The sequence below is a fragment of the Melozone crissalis genome, unplaced genomic scaffold (assembly GCF_028551555.1).
Source record: "Melozone crissalis strain CALT ecotype California unplaced genomic scaffold, PUWL_Pcris_2 ptg000006l_1, whole genome shotgun sequence".
In the NCBI taxonomy this organism is placed as follows: Eukaryota; Metazoa; Chordata; class Aves; order Passeriformes; family Passerellidae; genus Melozone; species Melozone crissalis.
In genome coordinates, this window is record NW_026535784.1 from 51,100,941 (window position 1) to 51,124,905 (window position 23,965).

The 23,965-nt window shown below is 39.4% G+C and overlaps 1 protein-coding gene across 2 annotated transcripts in view; it reads left to right on the plus strand.

The window, feature by feature from the left end:
- Nucleotides 1-23,965, plus strand: part of PTPN13 (protein tyrosine phosphatase non-receptor type 13) — an 87,450-nt gene that overhangs the window by 30,818 nt on the left and 32,667 nt on the right. For both annotated transcript variants that reach the window (XM_054294989.1, XM_054294997.1), the window contains exons 7-16: nt 8,182-8,277; nt 9,962-10,061; nt 16,350-16,569; nt 17,515-17,589; nt 17,699-17,873; nt 18,082-18,235; nt 18,370-18,508; nt 18,929-19,081; nt 20,380-20,562; nt 21,550-21,712. In XM_054294989.1, coding sequence (XP_054150964.1) covers nt 8,182-8,277; nt 9,962-10,061; nt 16,350-16,569; nt 17,515-17,589; nt 17,699-17,873; nt 18,082-18,235; nt 18,370-18,508; nt 18,929-19,081; nt 20,380-20,562; nt 21,550-21,712 — 1,458 coding nt within the window. The remainder of the gene's footprint in view (nt 1-8,181; nt 8,278-9,961; nt 10,062-16,349; nt 16,570-17,514; nt 17,590-17,698; nt 17,874-18,081; nt 18,236-18,369; nt 18,509-18,928; nt 19,082-20,379; nt 20,563-21,549; nt 21,713-23,965) is intronic.

Below are 23,965 nucleotides of genomic sequence, written 5' to 3' on the forward strand. Positions count from 1 at the left end.
TAAGAGGAGGCCACTCCCAGCATTGGGAAAGCTCAATAGCCTTGTTGTTCAGGAGTGCAGCTTTGTGCAGGTTTTTGTTGCATAAGAGCAAAACCAAAGGCATGGCCAAACCCATTGATGAGCAATGGCTTTATCATTCTCATTTGGGCAGATTGGGAGATGGCAGAAAACAAAACATGCCCGTGCCTTGCAAACTGAGATGGGTCAGATGTGTGAAACTACTCAATTCATAAGGGGAATGGGTGAAAGTGCAGTCAAAGTAAACTGGGGACTGGGCCTTAATAGTCACAGAGGCTGAGTGACAAACTTGTACAGGGAAGACTGAGGCAATAGCCAATGACTCACTGCCCATCCTTCTGAATTACTTGCTAGGAAAAAAGTAAAGACACTTTCTCAACAGGTAGCTGAGTTTCGGAGTTTTCTATTTTCAAGGAAAGTGTGTTTCACTCTTGAAGGTAGGAGTGTGTGCTTTACTGTTATATTTTAGGCTCTCAATTGTTCAATTTCTTTGGTCAGTTAACTACTTAAAGAACATCTTTTGGACCAGAAACTAGTGAATGTGAATTTTTAATGAGCCAGTTTAAAGGAATATTCTAGTAAGATGGATGGTGAATGCTTTTTCATATAGGAGTTAGCTGCTGTTATGTCTTTTAGGGCTTGAGAAGCCAGACTGGAAGTATCTATTCTGCCTTAGCAAGCAGATTCACGAAAGTCTTAATACCTAAAGTCTGCTGGTCTGTTAAGACTTCTTTCCCTTTTCATTTTTTTGTTCCATACTGATCCTCATCTTACATTTTTTTACATGAGACATGTCTCTTGTGATCTTTTGTAAAAAGTCTATTGCCAGTTTCATCTGTCAAAGAAATGAAAAATACAGTCCTGAGTTTTTGTGTGTTACTGTTGTATGTAATTTTGAAGTACTTAGTAGGCAGACAGATATTTCCACATCCAACACTATCAAGTGTCAAGTGTGTGTGGAATTACTCTTCTGACCAGAGCAGCTGAGAGGCATGAGTGAAAAAGAGAGAAGGAGAATAACTTACTTCAAAAGTTCATGCACTTTGGAATAAGAGTTCAGTTCAGTTTGGAGGGGGAGGAATGGGCAAGGAGTCACGGGAAACAGGGTTATGGTTGGGCAGCAGAGGAGACACAATCTGCCTTCTCTTTGGTAGGTCTGGGGATATTTTCAGTTCAGTTGAGCCCAAGTCTAGGTTACAACTAAGCCTGTGTAAATTGTATTAAGCCTCTGCTTTTGGCTGTATGCATTGTTTTTCCATTTTTGAATTGTGAAGTGACATTGGACTCTCTGTGAGTTGAGCTTGGCGAGATAAAACTTCCCTCCTCAAACGACAAAGGAATTTAAGTGACATATGGCTTATTTTTCTTTACCTTACTTTGGGTTAAGCTGGAAAACTTTTCTGCTTTTCATAAAACCTTAAGGAGCTGACTGCCTTGGAAAAAGAACATGTTCTTATGCACAGGCTCTGGTTTGCCAAGCTTTCACTCAGAACAGATTTTTACAATCTAAATTATAAACTCATGAAAAGCAGAGTTTATAGTGGAAAGAATGACCGGGCTTTAATTACAGCTGTGCTGTGGTACTTTGTAGTGAGCTGCAGACCATCTAAATTCACTATAATATACTGTTAGAACATTTCAGATTTAGCCTCAAAAGGCTTCCAAGGACCGTGTCCTTGTGACTGCCTTGCTCTTGAACTTGCTGGTTTATTTTAATCTGCTGTACAGTTTCAGGGTTGAGGTCATTTATCTCTTCTATACTGAAGATGATTGTTTATGATTAGTTGCCATTTAGCCAGATGGGGCAAGGCCAAGTGTCTGCTATTTGACTTATGGTGTAGCCAATTCTGATCACTAATAAGAGACTCTAAAAGTGTGTGTTAATTTTACCAAGACAGTAAGTTCTTCGCCTTTGTCCTTTTCTTCATTCTTGTTTTGTTATGGAGGTTTTGTGACCTTAGAATTTATTAGAGTTAAGAAGTTGTTAGGTGTTAAACCCAAACATCTTACCTGTACCCAGAGAGCAGGTTTTGTTTTTAGTGTTCTTTTGAAAATCAGAAATTGTTGCCTAGCACCTGCTGATAGTGTCCTATTTCTTTCAGAGAGAAGATAACAATCTTTTACATTTTGCAAGCTAGCATTGCACCTCAAGAGTGTGAAGGTGTCATCTGTTCCCCCATGCTCCAGGTTTTTTTGCCTTCTCTCCCACCAAACTGTATCTCCTGACACTTGTCAAGTGTACACACACTCAAGTTTTCCTATCCTAGGCCTGCCTTCCAATGGCTCAGTAGCAAGGCACAAGGCTGTGAGAGGGTAATGGTAGCCTTGTCTGAACCTCTCCTTTTGCTTAGGCAGCTCCTCCCCCCACTCTTTGTTTTGAGTGAATGCATAATTCAAAGTGAAAGGATTTATGTGTTACTTGAATGAATGAGTATCCTTTTTTACTTTTTTTTAAATGCAGTGTTGTTTATGAGGATGTTGTAAGTGAGATACATGAGGGAGCATAAAGCTTGCCCATGCCCTTGTGGAATACAGGAGAACAAAACCAGAGTAGTAATACAGCTGGCTATGGGTTGAAATAGCATACAGGGCAATAAAAGATGGGAGGATACTGAAAAAGCTGATCTTGCTGAAGTTCTGGAATGCTGAATCCAGGGGTGGGGAAATGGGGGTGGTTTGGGAATATTCTCAAGCCTTTGCTCAATGTTTTTGCAGTTGGGAACCATGTGAATTTCAGACCCACAAGTTGTATTTATTCCTCTCTATTTCTACCTTTATTTTTTTTCCAACAGAAAACCCAGATTATTAAATCCTCAGATTTTATGGTTTTTGTCCAATTATTGTTCTTGCTTCATAGAGTCAGCAGGAAGTGGCAGTAATAGTCTAGAGAAGAGTCTTTTCCTCCTAAGTCTTCTTCCATGTGTTTATCTCATGAAACTTCTCATTAGCCACCTTGAAGACTCATTTGGACCCCATTTATGAAATTTCCATGTTATGACAGCCTGTGTTTAGCTGGGAAGGTTGCAGTTAAAGATTACAGTTAGGGATACTCTAAATGCCTGGATTTTAGGCACTCTCTTAGTTTAAAGGTGCATTTTTGAATAAGGCAAAATTTCTACAGGTAATCAGGTAGCTGTTGGTAGCAAATGTATCCCAGTAGATTAAGCCCCTGAAGTTTGAATTTGGGAATTTCTGTAGAAGTGGGTTAAATGGGAGATTTGATTTTGGGGGGGGGAAAGTGAGTAGTTGCTTTACAAACTTAGCACTGTGACTTCATTGAAGTGCACATACTTCCTTTTTCTCCTGAATTCTGTGTTCTGGGTTTCTGAGTTCACTGTGGGCCATTCCAGTCATGCACAATGGCACATCTGTTTGCACGTGAAGGCAAAGGAAGGGGCAGTTTGCACGTCTCAGTGGTGCTGCAGTGTGATTTAAATTCATTTGTGACAAAATAGATTCTCATGTGGTTGGTGTGTCCAGTAGAACAATATTCAGAAATAATTTTAATGAATCTGAGAGGTAGGATAATGGACTGATGCTATTTTGGTTAGAGAACTCCAGCTGTTGATTTTACTGGGACAAAAGATGCTGGCTTTTCAAGGAAGAAGGTATTTGTGAGATATCTGTAAAATACAAGTACTATGGCATCAGCAGCTATTACTTTGTTCTGAGTTTCACAGCTTAACATTGGGTAGTAAACCAGCTCTAACAATTGCATAATTGCACAGCAGAATGGCATCTGCTTTATCTCATCTATTGAGCTTTCAGCAGCTCACACAATCTGAGATTGTCAATTTCTGGTCAATACATTGCATTCTCAGTTGGATAAAACATTTAAATTAAAACAGGCAAACAACTTTGTTAGACAAACTCTGCCTGGGCCTGTGTTAGTTTACATACCTTATCCCAGATGGCATGGTCCAGATCCAGAAAACAGGGGTGTCTCTCTAAATACAGGACTCTTGAGTTCCTACCAGACCCTGGCGCTGTTATTGTTAATCTCTCTGTTTTCCTTTCCAGCCTAGCACTAGAGATGTGAGTCTCTGCAGTTTTCTAAGACTACATTTTTCTATATTAGATTACATCTAATCTAAGGTACATTTGGTCCTGCCAGGCCCTCAGCACCAGATGGAGCTCCCTGGGGGATGCCTGGGTAGCTGCTGACTTGGACTGCATGTGCGGTACAGCTTTCTCATGTAGAATGTGAGTGGTGGAAACCTTGCAAGTTAGAATGAGCCTGCCCCCCTGGAAGTCTGAATGGGATAGCTTCCTTTGTCAGTTGTTGGATGTGGATCCCTACCAGGAATTTGAACTGGATCTCGATGTCCTTCCTGTTAAACCTATACTGGCTTGAATAAGATAGTTCAAGTTTTCTTAGATGAAAAGAGAAAAAGGAAAAGCAAACATGAAGCTAATTTATTGATTTAACTCATGGGAAAGAAGTGAGTCCCAGCTTCTCCTGAAGGACAGTTAATGTGTTTTAAGTGGTGTTATAGTACCACTCTCCTGTAATAGGCACCCACCAGCAAGCTTCAAAGGGCAAACGAGAGCTCTCTCCCTGTCACGAAACCGTCGGTTTAATTCTGCCGCCTTCTCTGTACCGCCAGAAATAATTCTGTAATGATGTGTATTTGAAAACCTGGGTATCTGATGTGACTGGTGTTCAGGATAATGAAATTCCAAGCTGAATGTGGTTCTCTGATTTCTGTTGAAGTTGGCTGAGGTGAGGCTCTCTGTTAGTGACTTGTCTGGGCTTGCGGGTCTCGCCTTGCGTAAATAGCGTGTTTTGTTATTTCATGCTGCACAATGTGCCTGGGAGGTTGGGCTCTGCTGGTTTTGATAGGGAACTTGAAAAAGCACAAAGACAGACTCTCCAACTTGTAATGCATCATCTACCTTTGCATCATGCTTATTTCACTTGTTAGTACAAATTCTGTATATTAATTTTAGTTACAAACTCTTAAAATGTGCTTAAACTCATGGGTTTTTTTCTATTAAGGAATGAAATCGTTTGAAGTGTTCTGGTAAAAGATGTAATCTAAACAGCGAAATGTTAAGGAAGGTAACTGATACAATTGTTTTTGCTACAATATGCTTGGTGTTTACAGAAGTGAAATCAGTTCTGAAGTCTCTCTTCAGTCACCAAAAATTTTTAAAAAAACAAACCAAAAACCCCAAGAAACTAAGACAGCAAATCAAGGCCATTCAGAATTCCCAGGGAAAATTGTAAATATGGGAGATAAGTTGTTTTATTGTAGTCTTTAGCCTTTGTTGTCATTTTTCAGCTCCTTCCCAGCCAGACAGTTTGTCTAGAAGTTTGTCCTTACTTTTGGAACTTCTGTATGAAAAGCTAAACTCTAATTTGATCCCAGAACTGGGACTTGTAACCTTTGGAAGGCAATTCTTAATTAGAAGCTTAGCTTGGACATGATCCAAGCGCCTTCTTTGAAGTTAAATCCTAATATGATACATTAGAATTGAGGAGAACTTGCTGGAGGAGAGAGCATAAATTATTTGGATGACTATGCAAGCATACAGATAGAATATTCTCAATATTTACATTTTAATGGAGTATTTGCAGGTCTGCAGTGCATATTCTGCCTGTGCCCTGGAAAAAGGCACTTGGTTAACAGGGGGTGCAGTGCTGGGGGGATGTTAGGGGGTGAACACAGGTGTTTGTGTAGGCCAGCAGAGAACTGGAGGGAAGATGCCCCAGCAGCAAACAGTTCCACATCTGTATGTGTTTTCTCTAAACTGAGCAAAATGAATATAAATCTAGAGGATTTGCATGAAATTTCAGGATGTAGCTTCTTAATTGCCTTGAAACTTTGCCTGATAGCCCAGCATGGAAAGGCTGTTGAATGCTTCCAGCAGATGAAAATAATACATTTGCTTGTGTTCTTGGGTTAAGTTGTGTGGTCTTGATTAGGGAGAAGGATGTGGCAAGACAGGAGTGTGGTCCTCTCTCCAGCTCTACTTGTGAGTAGGTTTGAGCCTTGTTGGGCCTTATGTGAGGATCTGTGATGACATTGAGATAAACACTGTGTGGAAATTTTGCCTTTTGTTTCTTGGTTCATGGAGTTCTTGGTCTACAGCATGGCACCAGCCCCTGCTAACAGGATGAGTCAGGAGAAATCAAACACCCTGCAGAGTCCCATAGCATGCCACCACCTACAAACACTTGTCTCGTGGTTTAACTGCATATTTCTGTTTTATCATGGGTTTGGTGTTTTCAAAATTCAGTGTCTCAAAGAACCAGAATGGAGCCATAATTTGTGTGCAATTTGAGAAGCCCTGGCTGCTGACTAAGTGGAAAAAAATAAGTCTGTTTAAAATCTCACGTCATTTCTTATTGTTCCCTCTCCATCATCTTGCTTCAAAGTCAGTTCAGCAGACTTGAAAAACCTACAGCTAATAAAACTACTGGGAAACAAGAGGTCTGGTTTTAGTTAAACACTTCAGTACTGCAGCTCCAGTGTTGTGTGTGGATTGATGCCTCACTTAAGGGCTAGGAGCATTTTGAAAACACATCTCCAAAAGCTACCCGCTGAATTTGGTTTTTATTTCCCATGGTAGGCAAGTAATTGCTAGACTGGGGGCAGATTTCTTTGTTGTAAAATCCACAACATTGAAAGTAGCCATTGTGGAACATAGAAGCAATCTCACTGCTCCCACACAGCCCCAGTGGATTCTTTTCATCTTGCTCTAGGCCGATATTGTTCCTTTCTGAGACTTGAATGGCAAAATGTTCTTTGGATAAATTGGGTTTTATTCTGCTAAACTGTGCAACTGTGATGGGCTGGTGAGACCTGTTGGTTTCATGAGTTGATTTGTAGCTTTGCTTACCTTTCCCAGTTTTCTTAAAGATTCTCTACGCAGCTCAAGTGAGCTGGGTAAAAATGGGGGGAATAAAGGCTTTTAAAGAGGAAGGTTTTGGAAACAGTCCAAAATGAACATGAACAAACTTTAGTTCTTGGAGTACTGCATTATCTTACCTCTTTTCATGCTTCTTTCCTATTTGGAATTTTTCCTACTTGTATAGGAATTCTGTATGAGTAGTGTTGTTGACTAACCTGTCATCTGACCTAACAGAAGTTAAGCAGCAGGTTTATTGGTCCCTCAGAATTTTTCACCACATTTTGTTTTCTGGGTGTGAAAAGTTGGAACTTCTGATTTCCTTGCTGCAGCCTCCAGAAGCATCTGCTCATGTGTTCCCCATTTTGTATTCTTGCATTGCATGTTCCTTGCTGTAGTGACTGGCACTTGTTTTCGCAGCAGTTACATGTGCTTTCTCTATATCACTGCTTTTGTTTTCAAAAACATTAACTATAGTCAGAGCAGAAACAGCCTTCTGCAAATGAGGACACCTGAGGTTTTTTGTCTCATTTTGACAGTGAAGCATTGGTATTCCCAAGATGCAGAGAATCTTTTTGTGTGTGTGTTCTGCTTTAATGCACATTCTGTGTATGGTTGTTGGCTTTTTCTTAGGAGAGTTCTGGGAGATAGTTGCAAATGTCAAGTACATACCCCCTTCTGTGGAGTCCTTTGCTCCTGTATGTTATTTATGTAATCCCCTGAGAGTAGGAACTGAGACTGCTGTATTGATTTCTCATCACATCAGTTTAGCTGTTCTGGTTAATTAAATATCCTCTAGGGGCTTACTAATTGATTGTTAATCATATTTTGTGGATGTCAGAGATGAGCTGAATTATAATTTTCCAGTGCTTGCTTTATCTCTCTAGATATTTTTTTCACATCATAAAGGAGACAGGGACTGAGTTTGGTGATTGCTTTTTACATGCAAGAGGTGCGCACCAAACACTTGCACCTGGTTTGTTTGCGCAGGAGGGATCTGTTTTTGTCTTGGGTCTCAAAGGGTATTTTAAATACCAGTTTTAACTTGGAAGTGACGTTGAGGGAAATTCAGGGGAGGTGGCTGCACTGGGATAGTCAGAGCAGCCAGGCTGACCACAGAACCCTCAGGCCATGGGAACAGAATGGGACTGCCCAGCATCCCCTGGGTGTTTGCTTTTAGACTCCATAGACACAGGCATTTTTAAATGGCTTGAAAATATTTTTTTAAAATTCAAATGTTTGTGTTTGATTTTTACATTATGACTGTTGTGTTCTTCTTCTGTCTGACACCTTGGTTTAAACTTTCAGAGCCTTTGAGAAGGTACAAATCTTATCACAGCGATGTTTATAGTACTTCAAGTGAAAGTCCATCTGTTATTTCTTCAGAACCAGATTTCAGGCAAGGTAAGACCTATGTTTAAAAACCAACCAACCAACCAAAAACCCAAATAAACAAAAAAACCTAAAGAAAAAAGTTCGAGATGAAAACCAGACCACAAAAGCCTTTAGTGGGAGTCTTGATAATTGTCCTGATACAAAGTTCTAAGATGATGAAATTACATGATGTACAGATCAGCATAATGTGCAGTCTGTTCAGAAATAAGTTTGACGTGAGGCACTCTGGGAGGGAACTTGGTAGGAAAAGCTGGAAATAATTAACTTTTTACTAGAAGTGTTGTTTTTTAAATAACAGAAAATGCTGCAGAAAAATGATGGAGTTGTTGTTAGTGCACAGTAACAGTGAATTAGAAAAGCTTCATGTGGGACCTCCATAATATAATTATATCAGTGGGATTTATTATGAGGGTTAAGTGGTTTATAATTTATATGCCAAGGATTTCAGTGTAATGCAAAATACTACACAGTACAGGCTGTTAGTAAGATAAGTTTAAGTAGTTTAAGTAAGTAAGATAAATTTAAGTAGTTTATATTAAATCAATCACTTGAAAAAGCAGGAGATGTTACGAAAGATTGTTTGGTGATGTATGGCAGGAAGAATCATCTTTGCAGAATCATTATAAAAAATGGAGACAAACCATTTGGTGAAAATTAGAAAAGAAAACAATAGTTAGGAAGCTGGAATATAGCTGCGCTATATGTATTCTGTATGCACAGAATTCCAGCCCAGCCTCCATGTTCTCACTGCTCTCTCAACCTCCTTTGTCATTGTCTGTCCTTGTGCTTACTGAGCCAGAAGCCTGAGGAGCAGTAACAAGTTCTGAGGCTCCTGTAATTTCCCTTTGCTTGCTTGCAATTTGGAACAGACTGTTTATGTGTTCTGGTCCAAAGTCAACAACTCCTAAGTTTGTACAGGCAAGATAGAGCTGTCTTCTGCTGCCTTCTAGGAGAAGTATATCTGGGCTCAGTGAAATGACTGTAACAAAAAACCTATTTCTAAATCAATATGGCTTTAGTGTGTTCTGCAGGAGCTCTCCTGCCAGCTCTGTTTGCTGAGGGTACAGTAAGAGGGGGAAGTGAAGTACTGTGCAAAATCAAGCTCAGCATGTGGCATCTCAGGTGCTGCCACAGGAAGATCTCCCAGCAAAAGCTGTAATTTTACAAAGAGAATCACAGGTTAATGTATTGCCAAAAGGAAAAAAAACCTATAAATTATAATGAGGAGTCAGATTCCAAAGATAATGATTAGAAGTTCAGATACTGCCTTCTTAGCTCCTTTTTTGTGTATTGGATGCATAGTTAACTAGCTGCTCTCTTTCGTCTCTGAGTAGTTTTGTATGATGTCTCTGCCATGTTTGTCTCAACTCATGGCTGACAAAAAAGATGTTTCCCTTGGAAGGGGTCTATGAAATTTGGTGAAGTTTATTGTGTTTTCTTTTAGGCATTCCTTAGTAGTCTTCTTCAAAGGTCTATCAGCTATTTTTGTTGGGGTAAAACTGTAAGGTAGCTCTGAAAACTGAAATCAGCTTCATAATGTTAATTTGTTTCATACTGTGGTGCCATTGTGCAGAACAGATAAATTTGACTCCTTCTAAGTAATCTCATATGACTGATAAATCCTTGAGGTTTAGATGGGATTACTCTGTGTGCTTTGTTGTCCAAGGTATTAATTTGTCTTTTGGTTTGCTAGTGAGAAGAAATGAAGTTTTCAAGAGAGATGATGCCAGTGGTGTGTTATCAGGTGCTGATGATATCTCCACATCAAGTCAACCTAATTCTCAGAGAACAAGGTAAACCCTTTGAAAACAATATGGCTTTTTCTTTATCAAAGAATGTATTCTAAATCTGCAGGTGAAGTTTTTCACTCCCATCCCTGCTTCTGGTTAAGACTATAAAAACAAGGCATGTAATACTTGAATGAAAATAGTGTTTCAGAATTAAATATTGCACTCTGAAGTAAAAGTCTCATGATGCTCTGTAATGCAGAGATAAATTGGGTGCACACATTTAGTTCCCATGTTTAATAGAGACGGGGTTGAACTCAGGTTGTTATAACTGTCAGAAGGTCAGAGGCTATGTTCTGCTTGGAAATATTTAATTATTTTAAAATCATACTTTTCCAGAAAAAAGTTTTTGAAATTACTGATATTAATACAGATTTATTTGTGGAGTTTTTTTTTCATTTAATAATAAAATGGAAGCATGCCTATTTCCTTGAAATACGTCAAAAGCAATACATTTGGTTTGGTTGTTTTGGCAAAATCTTTAGCTCATGTTTTTGTGTTTGGATTCATTTTTTAATACCTCAGCACATACTAAGCAGGCCAATTCATAAACAGTTTATGCTTTTTGAAAATTACTTTGCTAAGTAGTGTATTCAAATACAGCACCCATCTGAGTTTCTTTTTTCCAATGCCATTCACCAGTACAGCTTTAAAAAGTAGGTTCTTTGAAACTTTGAACATCACCTTTGATACAGCATTTTTTTAATACAGCAGAAGCATATCTTGCCATATCTGTTACATTTTGAGAATGGTTTCCCTCTAAAGGTTTGAAAAGTTTTACTGACATTGACTTTCTGGATTTAAAAGTTTCTCTGGTCTCTGCCAGATACCTAATCGCCTTGGAAGATTTCATCAAAATTATGCAGATAATTTTTGAAGCAAGGGGTAAAAAATAAAGGCACATCTCTTTCTTCCCTTCTTCCCTCATCACATCACAGCAACAAAGCCTTCCCTTGGCAGCTTTTTGCTTTGTATGCTGTAGATCAGCAGAAATAATGCTGCTGTGCTCAATATTCTAGGATAATTATATGGTTTTGGCATATGTTGGAGGAGAATCCTGCTCTATCCTATTAAAGAAACTTGGAAGTGTGTGAAGATTTGGCCTGTCTTGGGTAATGTGACATTGCTGGTGAATGTGTCCTTATAAAGCAAAGGGTAAATAGGGCTTAGAGCCATGCTGTGAACATGGAGATGAAGATAAGTGAGAGTCTGCTCCTTGCACAATATTGCGTACCAAAAGTGGATCTGGGTAAGGCAGGGTCTCAAAAGAACTACATCTCAGGGCAGGTGAGCACGAGAAGAGCTCCTTGGAGGTCATACAGCTTTTGGTTACCTCATTTCGTGAATTAGTTTCCTTACTACCTGCACTTTGCCTGAGAAATGCAGAGTCATCTAAAAACCTGTATGTTGGCATTTCTGGCAGGGAAGAAGTGATTGGGTGCAGCTTAGCAGAGTCCACACAGTTTTGTTGTCAGGAATATGATGTCTGTGTGATGCTGTATGTGTTAGTGGTGTCCAAGCACTAATGGGAATGCTGCCTGTCTTCACATAATGTATGTGCTTTCATGGCAGACTTCTAAGGGTTACTGGTTTATATTCCATGTAACCCTGATAAAGAACTGTACATTTTTACTTTGTGTTTCATGCTGTTTTAGCACCATACTAAAAAGGCAAATCAGATTATTGCCACTCTATGTAAGAAACAATATATAGATTTCTTATTTGCCTTTTTTTTTTTTTTATTTTGTTGAAAACTGCTAAGTCAACCTTCCTGCTTTGCCTGGAACCCAGGAAATTGCCCATTCAGCACTGTAGTTATGCTTCCAAATAAACCTGCAGTAATTTGTGGATGCTGATAGAGAGCTTTTGTTTCTATTTACAAAGTATTTCAGAAACAGAAAGTAGTATGTGGTATGTAAATGAGTCACATTGTAAGTGAGTCATTGCTGTAAATGAATCAGGCCTATTATGCAAATGAAAATGCTGAGGTGAAGCAGCACATAGTTTCTCATGGTTTGTTTCACATTATTTTATATTACTCTGTTAAGACTGGTACCTTTAATGGATGTAATTTGTATATGCGTGAAATCAAGAAGGAAAATATGTTTTGCCAGCGCAGCATAGACTTACCTGTTGTACTTAGCAATGGAATGAATTTTGCATGTATGTAACTATCCAGTATTTTTTAGTATTTTTTAAAATCTCCTTATCCTTGACCTCCACTCTGATGCCACTGCACTTGCACAAAAATATCACGGTGGGGTACCTCAGGTAGTTATTTACTGATTTTCATAATTGTTCACCCATTTTTATAGGTGAAGAAGTTTGGGTTTTTTCCTAATCTAACTACCAGAGAGTACGTGTATCCAAGATGAAAAAAAAAGACTGCCAGCTAGTTTTACTTAGCTTTTTTTGCAGACCTACTGAGAAACAGGACAGCAGCCACAAGCAGAATTCAGTCCTGTGCTAATACTTAGATTATACCTCTGTTACTAATGTGAGCTGAATAGAAAACAGTGTGCTCTCTCTGTCTTATTACAGCAGCTCATAAAAGATTCCAGTGCTAACAAGTGCACAAGGAATTCCATCCAAGATGGTAGTTAGTTAAATGGGGGACTTCTAAGAAAATAACTTAATATTTTTATCCAGGACATTGCATGTTGCTGCTTTAAGATGTCCTGTTTTGCAACCACCATGGCTTTTACAGATTGAAAAACCTCAGGTCTCAAAGTAAAACTGGTGATAACAAGTAGTTCCAATGAGCAGGATCTCAGAGTTTATATGCTTTGGCTGGCCATTTGATTCCACAGTTTGGGGAAGTATATGCAACTTAATCCTTTACTTAAATTCCATCAGCACTGGGGAGCATGTTTCAGTGTCTCTCTTGTGATCAAGAGACACCAACTGTCCTTCAGTACATATTCATTTTACTGCTCCTGTGGCGTATTCTCAGAGCCAGTCTGTTTAATTACCCACAGAATTATCCTGATAAAATTGAGTTGTAAAGCAAACAGGAGGATTTGGATTTGAGGGAAGTTGCTTTTAAGAGAAGCAGCAAAGAGTTCGGAGTTATCAGAAGATGCAGCTTGTGCTGTTTGGGTGGGCATGCCCTGATGTTAAATTAGCAGGTGCTATAGACATCAGAATTATCCTTCTTGTGCTCTGTGACTGTTGTTATCCTTTAAGCTTCTTGGAATGCATTCCTTGTGGCAATGGCTTGTGTCTTGTTTCCTCTCTGCTTCTTATATTCCTTGGGTTTTTTCCTTTTTTACTTCTGATTTCTTTTTCTTCCTTTACTATTTCTTCCTTTTTCTCTCTAGGAGGAGCAGCTGACATGGATCTCTTCCTTCTGTTGCCTTTTCCTTCCAGTAGATTTCATTTTCATACCCTTCCTGCCTTACCAAAAGGCATCCATCTTTCTCAGTCTATTCCTGACCTTCCCACTGCACTAATCATTAGGGAATGCCTACCTGCTTCCCTTCTTCCAACTTCCTTCTCTGATCCAATACCTGCTAATTTCTTGGTAAGTACACCAGGTGAAGAGAGAATTCACTTCCCTTTTTTTTTTTCCAAGTGCCAGCCTTCCAGGTTTGTGCTCCCCTACCATCTGCAGGTTAATAAGCAGCTGTGAGGTTCTGGTTTGCAGTCAGACACTGATGAAAATACAGAGTAGAGTAGCAGCCAAGAACTTGTCTGATGAAGCACCACACAAAACACACTTCTGTGATGCTATCTGTTAGGAATGTAATTTAGACTCTTGACTCTTTTTTTTTTTTTTTCTTCCAGTAATAACATTTGCATATTCAGAACTTCAGGAATGAGTTCTCCTCATTTCAGCAGTATTTCCTTTTCTGTAGGAGAGATGCATTCCTTGTCATGGAACCTAAAGACTGAAACATGTTGCTCCCTCCCCATGAAAACTGGCAGTCTGACCAAGCCAGAGTTCATTTTACTGACCCAGGATGCTGAAATGTGCACTATTATGTTTGGTGATAGTGCTTATGTACTAAGACAGGAAAACTTGTAAACCCTTAGGTTTTTGAGCTTTCTCCAGGGACACCCCATGCCCACCCCAATTTTAAGAGAAATTAATACATGTCAACAGAGATGATAAAAGCAACCTAGTGATAAAAACTTCTCATTGCTGCTGTTGCACAGGGCTGTATATTTTTTAAAAAAACAAGGTATTTTTCTGCAGTAGGTGTTTTCACAGTAGCAAGTTTTTAGATAGAGCCAGTTGCAACATGTCTTTTTCAAATGTCTTTGATAATTCATAGATACATATGTTCAGAAAGTGTTTGTTTTTGTTTTATTTCAGAGCCCATCCTTAGACCTTGATCTGAAGGGTGCTTGTGGGTGTATTTAACTTAGGGTTTTGTCAATATTCCCATATATGTCATCCTAACAAGTTTCCTCTGAGCATGTGCACATGTGTTGGCAGGTCTGAGGCCTTTCCTCATTTCTTTGTCCCTTTAGGTGCATGTTATTCAGTCTTTTGTAGGAAAAATAAAACAGAGGAGGGAGAAGGGAAATAAATGCTGTGATAGTCCTACGTGGGGAAAGAGGGAAAGACTTCCATTAATACCTTTGTCCCATAACTACTCTGTGTCTCCCCTGAAATTCTCTTCGAGGAATGTAGCATTGTTCTCTTATATTTAACTCTTCTTATTTTAAGGCAGGTTTTGTATGCTAACCAATGACACTTTAGTATTAAAAGTATTTGTATTAGCTAGTAATGTTGTAAAAAGAGGAAAATAAAATTTGAAATCACATCCAGTTTAGTAAGTGTAGGCAAGTGTACTGTCTGGGACAAGTGCATTTTTCTCTTAGCTTATTAACAGATTTGTCACTCATCAAACATATCTTTAGGCTGTCCTAGGAAGTAGGTATATAAATGTAAAGTATTTTTAAGAAGTCTGTATGTTGCTTTACTACAAAGGGCCCTGTGTCACTCAGTGCACAATTACTCTCTATTTTTGTACATTTCTAAACCTAACTGCAATGATACACAGGCTTCTAAAGATTTTCTATGCTTTTTGATGTTATTCATTACTCAGTTTGGGTGGTATGCTTAACACTCAGTTCAGAATTGCCAAAAAATGGACTTTTTTCATGAAAGCCACTTTAGTTTCCCCTGTCCATTTTTGTTTAAGAATTGCCTCGGTGTAGTTATGTTAACAGGGGGAGAACATTGCTTTTTCTTGATTTAGGATTTCTACAGAAGGTTCAGTTGGGTTTTGTTTAGTTTGGGGTTTGAAGGTGTTTTTCTGTAAGTGTGGGACAGAAAGAAGGTGAGTGAAGTTGGTGGGGTGTTTTTTTTGCCCTTTTTTATCTTTTTATTTTGGTCTGGTTTGTTGGGTTTTTTTTATTTCTCAGTTGTTCACATTTCCTAACAAGCTATTTTATTTTTCAAGTAAAAAATGGCTTTTGTTTACCCAAACAGTACGTGAATTTCTTTCCTTATGTAAAGAATAAAACTTTGGGGATGTTTGGGATCAATACTTGCAGAAAAGAAATTGCAGACATGTTGCTGTGTTTTCTTTAAATACTGATGCAATTTTTGTTTGTTTTTCTCATTTTTTTCCCTTCAGATTATAAATTTAGACACTAGTTTAGTCATTGGGGTGACTGTATATCAGCCAGGCCATTCTTGGGAATTTAAAAAAAAATTAACTATTTTCAGCAAAATAAGATTATGGAAACATTAGTGTGTGATATTTAGAATACTTTAGTATATAGGATGTTATGACATAAACATTTTTATATAAATATTTCAAGCCGTACTACTTCTCAGGAGAAATCAGGGAATAAATATCAGGCCCATGCAAGCAGAAATTGTTGAAGCAATATTTACTTAGAGAAAGTACACTATTATGTCAGTTTTTTCTTTAATGACATGTTTTTGAGCGTGCCTTTTTCACAGTCCCCACATGAACACAAAAATTAAGATATTTGCAAAGCATTAATACTTCTCTTCTTCTGGTGCATCTACTAATTTTGCACTGATTCACTGGGTTTGTAGTTGAGTATTTTTTTCAGACTGCAGCTGAGCCTTTATTTTCATGTGAATAACTGAGGCAGTTCTGCAGGCAGCTGCAGAAAGCTGGTGTGTTATTTTCTGCAGTGATGGATTGCTGCGCAGAGGTAACCTGTGCAGCAATCAAATAAATGTGTTCAACGTAGCATTTGCTGGCTGGTGTTTGTGCTGTGTGTTCCCACCTGGAGATGTGCTTAAAGCAGCAGAATGTCCTAGGCATGGCTGCTGATGTGTCACCCCCTCTGACCCTTCTGCAGGCAGCATGAAGCACCATTTGAGGGCAAGCTGATAAGCCAAGAGGTGATGCTGAAGCGGCAGGAGGAAGAAATGATGCAACTGCAAGCCAGGATGGCTCTGAGGCAGTCCCGGCCTAACCTCTACCCTGGGGATGCAATTAGATCCTCAATGCTTGACATCACCAGAGACCCACTGAGGGAAATAGCCCTGGAAACAGCCATGACACAAAGGAAACTGAGGGTAATGCCCTGAGCTCAGGTGAACTCTTGTTTTTGTTGAAACACAGCGGTGTCCTGACTGAAACTCTGGTATGTGGGATTCATAAACTGGGTCCTGTAATAAACAGTCATCAGGAGATGAAATACCAGGTGTGTGGGGTTGGCCTACTTTCACAGGGTAAGGCAGGGTAAAACTTCTGAGATTTTGTGGCATTAGTGGCTACAGAGCCTATAGTGGCATCAAGAGATGCTAAAACAGACAGCAAGGCTCGACAATTGCATCAATTAAACAGTATAGCATCCTAACAAAGGCAAGGCATAGGTTTCCTCCTCTGTTCTGTGGTGTTTTCAGCCACTTCATTTGCACTTCCCTTCATGGAATGTGGATGTGCCCTGCCAGCATCAGAGGTTATTAAATGAACAAGTTGGGAAGGTGAAGGGAGAGAGCATTCATTTGCCTCATAAGTTCATCCTGTGCAAATCCCCTTTGCTTTCCCAGCTGTCTTGGTATGTGGATGAAATAGGGAGTTACACACAAAGAGGGAAACGAAGGTAAACAGTGTCTGATGTATGGAATAGATGATGGCTTGATGCCCTCTGCTGCTGCTTTCCATGAACTGGATATTTTTAATTTGTTTTTTAAGCAAGGATGGGAAAACTTGAAGCAAGACTCAGGCACTGGTTGCCCTAATGCAGGCTAATAACTCCTGTATCTGCCTCCAGTCCATCCCATTAAGATGAGTTAGCTCATGTAGGCTTTAACTGACCATGTTGGTTCCCCTCTCTGTCCCCCAACCCTTAAGAGGATTTTGTGAAGATGTTTTGCATATAATACAGACTAGGTAGCAGGTAATTGCCAAATTTTAGCCTTTGGTCCCTCTTTTGCATTTGCAGGGTGGGAGTTAACAGGTGCCCCAGCCTGTTGTCCCAGCAACACCGTGTTCATTCATACTCTTGTGATTTGCAGAATTTCTTTGGCCCGGAGTTTGTGAAAATGACGATTGAGCCGTTCATCTCCTTGGATCTACCAAAGTCTATCCTGGTAAGAAAGGGGCTGGTGAGCCATCTGTGACAGGGGAAGTGTGTTAAACCAACAAATGTGTTTTTATCACAAGTGTGAATGTTGAGAGATTTCATTTCACAAAATGCAGACTAAGAAAGGCAAGAGTGATGACACCAGGAGAAAAGTAAATGTCATGCTTCTGAGTGGGCAGAAGCTGGAGCTGACCTGTGATACCAAAACGATATGTAAAGATGTCTTTGATATGGTTGTTGCCCATATTGGTTTGGTGGAGCATCACTTCTTTGCATTGGCTACTTTAAGAGGTAAGAATAACTGCTAAATTATTTCTTCTGCCCTTATTCAGTATTCCCTTTAAGAGATATTGTGCTTATTAAGTTGTTGTTAGTCAATGGAAAACTTTGCTGCTCAATGCTGTTTCAGAGTTATAAATCTGGTCTTTATCCTCCATCTGGTGCAAATCCTTGGTTTTCATGCTTTTACTCTTGTGCTTCTCTTTGATGTTTGTGGCAGACAATGAGTTTTTCTTCGTGGATCCTGACATAAAGCTAAGTAAAGTAGCTCCAGAAGGATGGAAAGAAGAACCAAAGAAGAAGAACAAGCCTCCTGTCAACTTCACTCTGTTTTTTCGCATAAAGTTTTTTGTGGATGATGTCAGTCTCATACAGTGAGTGTATGAAATTTTTTATAGCCTCTTAAGCCCTAAATTTGTGGACAGAAATTGGGTATTAATCTGTACCAGAGGACCAAAGGTGGTGTGTGGGTTTTTTTCCATGGTTTTGTTTTATATTCCTGTTCTAGGCACACGCTGACATGTCACCAGTACTACCTGCAGCTGAGGAAGGACATCCTAGAAGACAGGATGCACTGTGATGATGAGACAGCTTTGTTATTAGCATCCTTAGCTCTCCAAGCTGAGTATGGAGATTACCAGGCAGAGGTACATCATCAATTTCACCTTTGATCTTGTTGAGCTGTGATCTTGCTGCTTCATTAAAGACCGGACTGTGCTCTGCCACATGTGCTCTGCAGCTCTGACCCAGACTGGAAGCTCAGCTGATATGCTCTATGCTCTTGGCAGGTTTTACTGTGAGCAGGTGTTCCTAAAGTCTAACACAGTTGCACAATCTGGGTGTTATAGCCTCTTTTTTTTTTTAGTGGAACTATAGTCAGGCTTGAATATGGAGAAACTGATATGAAATAAAGCTGTGAGTCAAGATGGAGATTGTGATTCCCTCCCCTTACTCAGAATCTTGTGATTCTCTGAGTTGTTTGTAAAAATGAATGTTTGTGCTTCAGTTGTGCTCATAGGGCATGGAAGTATGTGGAGGTGCCACCACAAAAATGTTTTGCGTTGCAGGTGCACGGCTTGTCCTATTTCAGAGTAGAACACTATGTCCCAGCAAGAGTGATAGAGAAACTGGATCTGTCCTACATCAAGGAAGAGCTGCCAAAACTGCACAGCACTTACGTGGGTGCCTCTGAAAAAGAGACAGAGTTAGAATTTCTGAAGGTAAGTGGGCAGCACTTGGCTTCCTTCATCTGTGCCTTAAAAATTCCCTTGCTGGAATATGAGTGCATGGACTTCAAGTGAAAGCACAGTAAAACAACTCAGGCTCTGAATGACACTGAAAGGAAGAAAGCTGAAAAGATTTTGTCCAAAGGACACATCATAACAAGCCAAAAGAAATTGTAACAGATGGGAAGTTCTCTCACTGTTTTCCAATCAGTAGTCTTAGCTCAAGCAGCTAAAAGCAACTGCTGATGTTTGCTCTAAAGGAAGCAGTGTTTATGAGGCAGCACACCCTGTATTCCCCATGTCTTTTGTGCTTTCTGTAGAGGGGAAAAAGTTTGTAAATTACAAAAAAGATTTGTTACAGCTAGTACTTTGTGTGATCCTTGGTATGAAGCAAGCCAGAAGTACTGCCAAGGAGAATTTTTTGTGCAGGTTCTATGTAAGATGATAGGAAAGCCATTACCCATGGATATATTTGGATTATTGTAAAAGGACCCATTGAGAAATCTAATTATGTTGTTTGCTCGTGGGATAATAATCAGGTTCTCCCTTGATCAAAATGAGTTCAGGGAGTGAAGGATTGCTGTTGAAACACCAAATAATCCTTACACTGTAATTCCACAGCCACACTTCAGTTCCACCATCTCTGAGTAGGTGATGGAAAAGGCACTCAGCTTTGTCCATTCCAAGTCTGTTGCTCGTTTTACAGAAATGTTCTTGTTACTTAGCCACAGAGAACAAAGCAGGAGACAGGATCCTGGCTAAAACCTAGCCTGGCTTGGGGGTGTGTTGGGGGGGAGTTAGCTTCCCTTGTTTGATTCATTCCATCAGTCCCTTACACCGGTACTGAAGAGACAACAGGGGTGAATAACTGGGAGTGCAAAGTGAGTGACACTGCATAGTGACCTTAATATGGTCACAGAATTGCAGTGTTAGTTTATTTCTGCTTTTTAAAATGTGTGAAGGACAAGTGCATCTGGCACAACTGCTTTGTGCAAGTTTGATTTACTGACATGCGTTCTCTGTGCTTTCCCTGTTTGATTTTAATAAACATTGGGTTCATTTGCCCTAGTCTGGCAGGTCAAAGGTACCACCAAGTCTTAAAACCCTCAGCTGCTGTAAACTGTAAGTAAGTGGAATCACCAGGCAGAGAGGATTCTTTTGCTAAAATCTGTACATTTATATGCACATGTAAACATTTATAGAGAGATATATAATATTCATATAGTCCTGTGGAAGCTTGTAATGACCCTGAATTTGTACTCATAGAAGTCTCATTGCGTTGATCTGTGCAGTTGTGTCAGAGGCTCACAGAATATGGGGTTCACCTTCATCACGTGCTGCCTGAGAAGAAATCCCAAACAGGAATCCTTCTGGGAGTGTGCTGCAAAGGAGTTGTCATTTTTGAAGTTCACAATGGTGCCCGAACACCTGTGCTGCGCTTCCCATGGAGAGAGACAAAGAAAATATCCTTCAGTGTGAGTTGGTCTCTTTTCCTCTGTGTGTGCACATCTATATTTGTGTCTCCAGTTACTGTGAGGTTTTTGTTGGTTATTTTTGCAAATTAAGCTGCTGCTTTACAGCATAGTACTGTGTTGTGCGTGGCTGTCATATTATGGGATTGAAGTAGGGATTTTCATGTCTTGAAGGTTTTATTTTTTTTCTTAGCTTGCATGGACAAGCATAGTGAAGGAGCACCAGAATGAGAATCCTGCATTAGAGGACTGGATACGGGCAAACGCCAGTACTCAGTATAATTAGGACATGCACCTATGTTGCTTTCAATTTATATTTCCAAGAGTAATTAAGTTAAATGATAAAAGATAACAGGCTGACACTTGATCTGGACAACACCAGTGAACTTGAGTGGGTACACCATAATCTGGTGATCATGTGTCAGTTTTTAATGAAGCATTGGCTTCAAATGCTTACCTTTATATAGGTATTGAAAACAGGACTTCTAATTCTGTCTGATACTTTATTGAAAAGCTACAACCCATTTCATCTCTGAGATGGTTTTAACTAGAATGGATAAATTCAAGTTTAAAGATTACTGAAAATATAAGTTCAAGACCTGGAACATTAACTGAGAGATTTGGTAATTAGATCAGCATTTAGTTATTTTTCTCTTAAATGGCAGCATCCCTTGTGATTTCCTCAGGGCGTTTGAAAACCCCATCTTGCAAAATGTAATAATTCTGGTTGTCATTACTCAGCACTAACAGTAACAGAGACAGATTAAATAATAATAAAGCACTTTCTCATCTAGCCCAGGAGTAGCTTTAAAGAGCTACTTTATAAATCTCACATTACCTTTGACTCCTATTTTAATAGAAATCTCTTTCATCCTTGCATTTTGCTTCAGGAAAGTTTGAAGGCTGTAACTGTGCACAAGCAAACACAGAATTCTTTGTAGGCTAAAAGAAATAATTTGTCTTTGACTTTTTTTTTTCTCCATTGTGTAGAAGAAAAAAATAACTTTGCAGAACACATCAGATGGCATCAAGCATGCCTTTCAGACTGACAATAGCAAGACTTGCCAGTACCTTCTGCATCTCTGCTCTTCCCAGCATAAGTTCCAGCTACAGATGAGAACCAGACAGAGCAACCAAGATACTCAGGACATTGGTAAGGACTGTGATGCTATGTTGGTTTTTATTAGCAATCTATGTGTATTTTTGTAAGGAAGAAAACTGAACTGGAGCTTCAGTAATTGTGCTGAGTACTCTGTGTGTGTGTATGTGTGTGTAAATCTACATTTGGAGGGTTTCTACTATGAAGAAACTCTACTAGCTAAGCTTGTTTAGATTTTGTTTAAGGGGTGGGAAAGGAGTTGGGAGAACATAGAAAGGCTGGCACACAGCAGCTGCTCTAAACTAAAAGGAATCTAAAAACAGGTCATTAAAATACTTTCCTCTTTAATTAAATAAAGGTTTTAGCCTTTTCTTTCAGAAGTATCTTGAAAGTATTTCAATAACAGGACTTTTACCTTTTGCTTAATGTGAAAGGGATTGGTTTAATAAAGTGGAATTAATGTTGTGATCATGGGAGTGCAAGTAAAGTAGGGGACATTCCATGATGCTCCATCTCTAAGCTGTGGATACAGCTGTCTTTATTTTGCTTAATGTTGGGTGGACCTGGTAAAGAACAACATGCATACTAATCTTTCCTTCATAGTTCCCATTTCCTTCATAACTTGTGTGCATAACAGAAAAATGTAAAGGCATTATTTTTAGTTAAAAAATATTAATTGGAAAATGTAGTCAGTGAAAAAACCCCTCTGAATGAATTTCTTCACTGTTTGGAGCAGAGCTCAGTTGGCTGGCTGGCCTTCAGCGTGGTCTGGAAGTGCTGTTTTGGTCAGTCTGCCTGCTCATGCTCTCTTTGTTCCCTGTTATCTGTCTGCATTCCAATTGCTGTTAATCCAGATTTCCACCAGTGTAGCTGGGATGAAGTTTGACCACATTGCTGTGGATATTGTGATCTCTAATTTAAAATAAAAAGAAAAGAAAAGAGGAGGGGGAATGGGAGTGGGAAAAGGCATGTGGCAACTATCCAGCCTTTTTTCTGTTCTGTTGGGCCCAGGCAACTTCAGGCAAAGAAATAAGACCAAGTGACTTAAAGCCTTTTTACCATTCTCTGATTTAGAGTTTGCTTATCCTGAATTGCAGAGAAAAGCAATACAGGAAGGGCTTTCTTGGCTTGGCAAACTTGGTTGCTCTTAACAGATGGCATATGTGTTGTGCTGTGGGAGTCTGGGAAACAATAGTTTGCTTCTGTACAGTGCAGATCACTTGGAAATCAGAGGTCCCAGATTCCACCAATCACTTGTAATCAGAAGCAAACAAATCATCATTATGGTTAACTCCAGCACACTGATTATTAAAAGCAATTAAACCAAAAAAATTTGCTCCTGTCATAACTTTGCTAGATCTAAATCAAACCTTTAATATGCCAGTAAAAACTGGTAATTGGAAGCACTCAGGAAAATAGTAAAGAAAAGGACATACATAACACTAAAGAAAAGGGCATTCTGGATTCCAGAAAGGGCATATGGAAAAACAAACCAAAAAAAAGAAATGAGAGTTAAGTCAGCCTTAAAGATGATGAGTTTTGAGCACATGAGAATTTTCAGTTACAGGATTGGCAGAAGGTTTGAAAAGCCTAATGCCTACTAATGCCTATATAATATAGGTAATGGTGTGAAAGTATTCATCTGAAATCCATAGAAATTCTGTTTGATGTTCTCAGAGGGTAAATACAATAATAAGAGAAGAGATCTCAGCTCATTTTTTTTAGGGTACTCTTCCCCATGATGGCAACACAGCAAGTGCAGCTGTCATTGATGCCTTCTGTCAGAGTCAGGAAATTGGGATTTGTGGATTTCTGGTCTGATTGGGCAAAGTCATTCTTCTGTAGCTTATCTAGTCTGGTGGCTTTGGCTAGAAGAGGTGTTTGGTGTGGATAAGGAAGTGGTAGTTGTATACTAATTCACCTGATGAAAGGACAGAAAAACACACCTTCCCACAACTAAATCTTCACCATCTCTATGCCTGTTACAGAGGAAGCTTGAGTTACTGTGGCAGTTAATTCCTGCCTGAGGTATTGGGGGCAGTAAAGTCTTTTGCAATGGCAGGACTGAGGCTGCATTTGTCAAATACACTCTTTTCTAAATGCCACAGTATTTACCATTAAACTTAATGGGTGATGTGTACCAAAAAGTATAATTTTCCCTTTGACTTGCAGTGCAGCTTCCTAAAGCAGCTTGTTTCCTACATGTATATAGGGTTACAACCTCCCTCTGGTTAACCCTAAATCAGAAATACATATGGCAGTTGAGGATTGCTTTTCCTGAGACTTCCCTCTGAACTGACTCCAAGA